Raw genomic sequence first — 8,315 nt, forward strand, 5'->3', positions numbered from 1 at the left:
ACTGTTGGTGGGAATATAAGTTGGTACAGCTACTATGGAAAACAGTATGGAGGTTCCTCAAAAAAACTAAAAACAGAGTTGCCATATGATCCAGCAATCCCACTCCTGGGCATGTACCCAGACAGAACTTTAATTTGAAAAGATACACACGCCCCTATTTTCATAGCAACACTATTCACAATAGCCAAGACATGGAAACAACCTAAATGTCCATCAACAGATGAATGGATAAAGAAGATGTGGTGTGTGTGTGTATATAGATATAGATATAGATAGATATAGTGGAATATTACTCAGCCATAAAAAAGAATGAACTAATGTCACTTGCAGCAATGTGGATGGACCTAGAGATTGTCATACTAAGCAAAGTAAGTCAGAGAAAGACAAATATCATATGATATCACTTATATGTGGAATCTAAAATACGACATAAATCAACATATCTACGAAACAGACTCACAGACATAGACAACAGACTTGTGGTTGCCAAAGGGGGGCTTGGGAGGGAATGATTGGGAGTGTGAGATTAGCAGAGGCAAACTATTATATATCGGATGGATGGATAAACAACAAGGTCCTACTGTATATAGCTCAGGGAAGTATATTCAATATCCTTTGATAAACCATAATGCAAAAGAATATGTATATACATGTATGTATAACTGAGTCACTATGCTGTACAGCAGAAACTAGCACAGCATTGTAAATCAACTATACTTCAATAAAATTAAAAAACAAAAAGAGTTAACAGGCCTGGGTATAGAAAGGGCTCAATGCACTGTCCTTGGAGCCAGAGTTAAGATAAATACATAATGTTGTGTCCCCTCTTTGATGGAAGACCCTGATCTGAGACAATTGTACCTGGACGAGATGGCAAGGTTGTGACTTCTCTGAACATCTCAGATCCTTTTATTCTCACTGATAGGATTTCAAAGAGTCAAGTTTTTTAAGATCTATGATTTTAAAGAACAAAGTTTCTCGGGCCTTCCCTGGCGGTCCAGTGGTTAAGACTCCCTGCTTCCACTGCAGGGGGCACAGGTTCAACCCTGCTTGGGGAACTAAGATCCCACATGCCCCCCAGTGTGGAAAAAGAAAGAAACAAAGAAAGAAACAAAGAAAGAACAAAGTTTCTCAGTACCATGCCCTTAAACTCATTAATAGAAGCAGTCTTTTACAGATTACACCATACTTAAAAGTGTATTCATGTCATTGCAAAGCTGCAAGTAAGTCTTATCCAACTTCATAGGTACTGATACAGCTCAGAATTACCCTCCTAGATGAAAGGATTATTATCTTCTTAGATGACATTAATACAATCCAATTCAGTAACTACTTATTGAATACTTACTATGTTATTATTATTTAGCTATTTAATCTTCACAACAACTTCATGCCAAAGGAACAGTCCCTATTCTCATGAAACACGCACTTCAATAATGGAGACAGGCAATTAGACGTGCAATTACAATACGTATGTGTTATGAAAAGAGTAAGCACAAGGCTACATAACAGAAGTACATCCTTATGTGTTCCCCCAGCCTGACCTCAAACAAGTTCCACTTGGTCATATAGCCTTTGCATAGCACAACCTCTGTGAAAATTCTTAGAGATGTGTTTTTATGAGAAGTTAAACTTTTTTCCCACTTGGGCAGACACATGACTCCAAAGCATGGTCCTGGATGAACGTAGCATCAGCAACCTGTTCCCCTACTGATGTAAATTACCCAATATGAGAAAGGGAATTTTTACTCATTAGTGTCAAATTTTAAAAAATAAAAAGGAAAATTTTTTCTAATTGTGAAAGCATCACATGTTGGTGCAAACATAGATAGTAGTGGAATAGAGATTCTAAACATAGATGTATGAAAACTTACTAGCTGATAATGTGGCATTTCTGATCAGTGGCGAAACACTAGAACACAATTCAGCTGTGTTTTTTGACACTTTATGAAAAGGATGGCCTTTCCTCCAGTGTCCCATAACATGTTCCTCATTTCTTTGTGAGAGCTCACCAGAAGCACCTTTAGCATTCACATTTCTAGTGACATTCCTGTCACGATGATATGTGTATTCTCCAAGATGACTACTGCTCTTCTCTACTGCTCTTCTCTCTTCTTTCTGAGCCCAGCCCTCGCCAGAATCACCTATAATGTCCATATTTCTAGCATGCACCTCAAAACTCTTCCAGCCTCTATACATTGCCCACTTACAAAGTTGCTTCCACATGCTTAGCTATTTGTTAGGGCAGCACCCCACTCCTCAGTACCAAAATTTGTCTTAGTCTGCTCAGGCTGCCATAACAAAATACCATAAACTGGCTGGCTTAAATAACAGACATTTATTTTTCGTAATTCTGGAGGCAGAAGTCTGAGATCAGAGTGCCAACATGGTCAGATTCTGGCAAGAACTCTCACCCTGGTTTGCAGACAGCTGCCTTCTCACTGTATCCTCACATGGTGGAGAGAGAGAGGAAGCAAGCTCTCTGTTGTCTCCACCTTCATGGCCTCATCTAACCCTAATTATCTCCCAAAGGCCCCATCTCCAGACACAGTCACATTGGGGGGTTAGTGTTTCAACATGTGAGTTCTGGTGGAGGGGGCACAATTTTAAAACAAGGCTGCCATTTATAATAAAGAAGTAGGTAAGTGTAGAGCAGCCAAGTGTCTGGGGATAGGCTTTCTTTTATACAAGTTACAAACCTAAGATCACCTCTAAGATATGCTTTGTGATCAACACAGCTGGAAGGGCCTTGAGGTAAGGAACAAAATACCTTGTGAATTCAGCAGAGTAGGGGATGGTAGATTTGGTTTTCATAAGTTAGGAAACTTCAAAAAGACTATTCAATAAGACTTCCAGTTGCTGAAGGCAATGGTGGTTGCCTTGGTCTATGTCTCCCAATATTTCCTCCAAAAACAATACAGAATAACAAGAACACATTTTAAAAGGCACTAAAACCACATGGTAAACATAACTTGAAGACAGAAAAATACCCAAACCTCAATATAACTCTAAGTTAAAAAAAAAAAAGAAAAAAAAAACAAATCCCAGCAAGGACTTGATTCAGACTTTCAAAAAATTGACTAAAAAATGGAGAAAATTACTCAAACTATGAAAATAAATGGAAGAAAAAGATAAAATTATCTCAGAACTGAGGATAAATTAAAAGGTTCCCAAGCAAAAATGGACTCAAGAAAATTTAATAACATGCATGGAAAAAGGCAGAAAAATAACTGAGAGAATGAAAATGACATTTAGAACGAAGTAAAAAGGATCAGAAAGACAAGCAAAAAAGGAATAGCAGTTGTAAAATTGGAATCACTGGGAAAGAAAAGCAAAACAATGGAACAGAATTAATATTTAAAAGATTTAAACCTATAATCCAAGAAAATTTTCCAAAATTAAAGACCTCAGCCCACACATTGAAAGGTCTCACTGGGTTCCTAGGAAAATTAACCAAACTGATCAATCCAAGGCATATCCTAGTAAAACTATTAGACATGAGAGATAAAGAAAATATATCCTCAAGACCTCTAAGCAAAAAGATCAAATAACCTGTGAAGGTAAATTAATTAACCTGGTGCCAGGCTTTCCAAAACAACATACAAAGCAAGGAAGCCAACAATGAAGTAGCATTTTCAAGAAACTTAGGAAAGAGAGTGTGAGCCAAGAATTTTATATCCAGTGAAACTAGTCTTTAAATATCAAGGTTACGGAAAAAGAAAAAGTTTTAAACAAACCAGGACTTAGATAATTCTGTGTCAATGTGCCCATAAGCAATTTTTAAAAGGTATAGGTACTAACATTATGCAAACATTACTGTTTGGGGAAGTTATGTGATGGGTAAAATACTGTACTGTTTTTGAAACTTCTTTTGATTCTGTAATTACTTCAAAATAAAAAGTTTCAAAAAGGTATAAGTACAAAGGTACTTGTAGAAAAAATACAAACCTCTTTGAATGCTAAAATAAATAAGTAAATTTAAAAAGTAAGCAGAGAAAGCCCATCTTGTAGAGAAGGAAACATAAAATATAACATTGTATACGTAATTGTAAGATATAACTAAATTGAGGCAAGCATGTCAGTTAGATCAATAAATGTGAATGGGCTTAATTTATCCATTAAAAGAAGAAACTTTTCTATTTGACTCACAAAGCAAGAACCAATCATATGCTGCAGGCAACAGACCACAGAGAGCAAAATGATTGAAAAAAGCCAAAAATAAAAGAAGGGATAAAGACTTACAAGGCAAATGGAAACAATAAGAAATCGGGAGAGGGGTAGTGTTTCTTATTTTAGACAAAGCAGAATTCAAGCCAAACACTGAATGTGACAAACAAGGGTGCTTTTTGACACTAAAATCTGCAATTCAATATGAATCATATAACACAGTAACTAGTTTTATGAAGCAAAAAATATAGAAGATGTATAGAATCAGAGATAAAAACACACTAAAGATAGGAGACTTGAATATACCACTCTAAGACAGCTCAAGTAGGCAAAAATTAAGTAATAACATAGAGGACCTAGACAACATAAAAATGTGGATCTTATGCATTGCACACTAGTATTAAAGAATACATCTTCTCAGGTGTCCACATCACAGAAATTGATTATATGTTAGGTCACAAAGATCAATAATTTCATAAAGTACAAATATTGCAAACAACACTGATTGATCACAATAAAATAAAACTAGAAAGTATTAAAACATTTTTAAAAGGGCCTTCTGCCTGGGAATTTTATTTATTTATTTATTTTGATGTGGACCTTTTTAAAAATTTATTTATTTATTTATTTATGATTGCGTTGGGTCTTCATTGCTGTGCACAGACTTTCTCTAGTTGTGGTGCACATGCTTCACATTGCGGTGGCTTCTCTTGTTGCAGAGCATGGGCTCTAGGCATGCGGGCTTCAGTATGTGTGGCACACGGGCTCAGTAGTTGTGGCTCGCAGGCTCTAGAGCGCAGGCTCAGTAGTTGTGGCGCACGGGTTTGGTTGCTCCGTGGCATGTGGGATCTTCCCAGACCAGGGCTCGAACCTGTGTCCCTTGCATTGGCAGGCGGATTCTTAACCACTGCACCACCAGGGAAGTCCCTGGGAATTATTTTTAAGACCTTTAGTTAAACAACTCTTGGTTGAAAGAAAACATGCAAATTAAAATTACAGCATTTCTAAAACAAATGATGATATAAACATATCAGAATCTATGGGATGCATTTAAAGCAGTGATCAGAGGAAATGTTATAGCACTAGTCACTGTTATCAGTAAAAAATGAAAGATTGAAAATAAATTATCAGTTCAACCCCCCCCCAAATTTGCATAACAATGTGAGTATACTTAATAGCCCTGAACTGTACATTTAAAGATAGTCAAAATGGGGCGTTTTGGGCTTCCCTGGTGGCGCAGTGGTTGAGAGTCCGCCTGCAGATGCAGGGGACACGGGTTCGTGACCCGGTCCGGGAAGATCTCACATGCCGCGGAATGGCTGGGCCTGTGAGCCATGGCCGCTGAGCCTGCGCGTCCGGAGCCTGTTCTCCGCAGCAGGAGAGGCCACAACTGTGAGAGGCCCGCATACCGCAAAGAAAAAAAAAATGGCACGTGAGGGCAGCGTCGTGATAGGGTGAGGGTGCCAAGGTGACCGACCGCCCTGGGTTCGGGAGGCAGGGGTAGGTGGACAGAGCGCTTGGCATGGACTCCCATGGGGCAGGGGCTTTGACGGGAAGATTGAGGCTTGATCCGGATTGGGGTGGGCAGGACACAATCAACACATAGGCAAAGTCGGAATTAGGGTCACACAGGGTCAAGAGTTTTTGGTTGTGTTCCCCTAGAGATGCCAAGAGATGCCCTGCTTGGCAACCTGCGTAAACAAGCTGTCACCTACCGGTTGGAGCCCTGTTCTGGGAAGATCCCACATGCCGCGGAGCAAGGAAGGCCGTGCGCCACAACTACTGAGCCTGTGCTCTAGAGCCCGAGAGCCACAACTACTGAGCCCATGTGCCACAACTACTGACGCCCGCGCGCGTAGAAGCCATGCTCCACAACAAGAGAAGCCACCGCAATGAGAAGCCCGCGCACCGCAAGGAAGAGTAGCCCCCGCTCGCCGAAACTAGAGAAAGCCCCTGCACAGCAACAAAGACCCAACACTGCCAAAAATAAATAAATTAAATAAATAAATTTGTTTTAAAAAGCTGTCACCTAGCAACAGGGGGCGCCCAGCCAGGCCCCGCCCCAGCACCATTGGTCCGCTCACAGAACCCCGGACAGCGGGCCACGCCCCGCCCCAGGGCCCCCGATTTGCATACACCACCCGCAGCCTGTCCCGGCCGGGCCTCCGTGCTTGCTATTTTGCATATCACCAGGGCGACGAGAGCTCCGGGCGGCCGAGCCGGCGCGGTCGCGTGGTGGGCCGGAGCCCGTCGCAGGGCACGTCTCAGCCCGCCGCCGTCGCCCAGCACGTGCGCCCACTTGCGTCAGCGCGCCCGGAAGTGCCTAAGCGGCGATCATGGCGGCTTCCGCGGCCGGCCTCGGTGGCGGTGCGGGCCCCGGGCCTGAGGCCGGGGACTTCCTGGCGCGCTACCGCCAGGTGTGCAACAAGCTGAAGAAGCGGTTCCTGCGGAAGCCTAACGTGGCGGAGGCCGGCGAGCAGTTCGGCCAGCTGGGTCGCGAGCTGCGCGCACAGGAGTGCCTGCCGTACGCGGCCTGGTGCCAGCTGGCCGTGGCCCGCTGCCAGCAGGCGCTCTTCCACGGGCCCGGGGAGGCGCTGGCGCTGACCGAGGCCGCGCGCCTCTTCCTGCGGCAGGAGCGCGACGCGCGCCAGCGCTTGGCCTGCCCCGCCGCCTACGGGGAGCCGCTGCAGGCCGCTGCCGCCGCCCTGGGCGCCGCCGTGCGCCTGCACCTGGAGCTAGGCCAGCCGGCTGCCGCCGCCGCGCTCTGCCTCGAGCTGGCGGCCGCCCTGCGCGACCTGGGCCAGCCGGCCGCCGCCGCCGGCCACTTCCAACGCGCCGCGCAGCTGCAGCTGCCCCAGCTGCCCCTGGCCGCCCTGCAGGCGCTCGGCGACGCCGCGTCCTGCCAGCTGCTGGCGCGCGACTACAGCGGCGCCCTGGCGCTCTTCACGCGCATGCAGCTCCTGGCGCGGGAGTACGGCAGCCACCCGGTGCCGCCGACGGGGCCGCAACCCCCGCCGCAGCCGCAGCCCAAGCCGCCGGCGCCGCAGCCCGGGGCCGGCGCGGCCTCCGCCCCACCGCTCGCGCTGCTCCTGCCCGGCGCGGGGGCCGCGGCCGCGGCCGCGCCCTCCCCCGCCGCGCTGGGCGCCTTCGCCGACGTGCTGGTCCGCTGCGAGGTGTCCCGCGTGCTGCTGCTGCTGCTCCTGCAGCCGCCGCCTGCCAAGCTCCTGCCGGAGCATGCGCACACCCTGGAGAAGTACTCCTGGGAGGCCTTCGACGGCCACGGGCAGGACAGCAGCGGCCCGCTTCCCGAGGAGCTCTTCCTGCTGCTGCAGTCCTTGGTCATGGCCACCCACGAGAAGGACACGGAAGCCGTCAAGTCGCTGCAGGTGGAGATGTGGCCCCTGTTGAGCGCCGAGCAGAACCACCTCCTGCACCTCGTTCTGCAGGAAACCATCTCCCCGTCGGGCCAGGGGATCTGACGAGTCCCTCCCAGCGACTCTGTGCCTGTCCCCGAGCCTCACGCACCCGCCTGCGCGTTTACGGGGACACAAGAGGCGTTGACCCGGCGCTTCTGCCTTTGCAGTGTATCTTACCCCTGTTGCCACCAGAGGAATGTGGTTGACTACAAGTTACGTTGTTTCCACAATAGCGGCAGAAAAAAAACCATATGGTAGAATCGGAGTAGAGTCTCCCATTCTCTTCCCCAGAAACTGCAACAGAACCATGCGAGTCCCTTCCGCCCCCTTTCCTCTTCTGTTTTCACCCAACTGTCCCCACCCACCCCTCTTCCCCCGCAAGGCTCCCCTCCCCCCGCGTCCTTCTTTCCGACTGAGGGTTAATTTGCACAGCTCTGGCTCGCTACTTAAGCTGCATGATTTTTTCACGATGACTCTGATTAGCGTATTTCGATGTCCGCCTGCATGATCGCCCAGTTCCCCCTGTGTTTCATGCGCCCCGTACGTGTTCGTGGGAATCATTGGATTCAGTACTACGCTGTTGTCGCTACAGCCCTCAGTCCATGATAAAGCCATTCTGACCCTCCTAGCTTGTGGTTCGTATTTACCTTATCTGTAAAGTGGGAATAGCTTATCTACCTGGCAGGAGGCGGCAAGCAGAAGCAGATAGCTCCCTTTTAGCTCCAAGATGGA

General features: G+C 46.8%; 1 protein-coding gene across 1 annotated transcript; it reads left to right on the forward strand.

Annotated features, from left to right (window-relative positions):
- The first annotated feature begins 6,390 nt into the window (after nucleotides 1–6,390).
- LOC115849206 (40-kDa huntingtin-associated protein) lies at nucleotides 6,391–7,785 on the forward strand. The gene has a single exon (XM_030850216.3). It carries the CDS (start codon nucleotides 6,504–6,506, stop codon nucleotides 7,644–7,646), a length of 1,143 nt encoding a protein of 380 aa, XP_030706076.1. The 5' UTR covers nucleotides 6,391–6,503; the 3' UTR covers nucleotides 7,647–7,785.
- Nucleotides 7,786–8,315: the final 530 nt, after the last annotated feature.

Source organism: Globicephala melas, chromosome X (genome assembly GCF_963455315.2).
Source record: "Globicephala melas chromosome X, mGloMel1.2, whole genome shotgun sequence".
NCBI lineage: Eukaryota > Metazoa > Chordata > Mammalia > Artiodactyla > Delphinidae > Globicephala > Globicephala melas.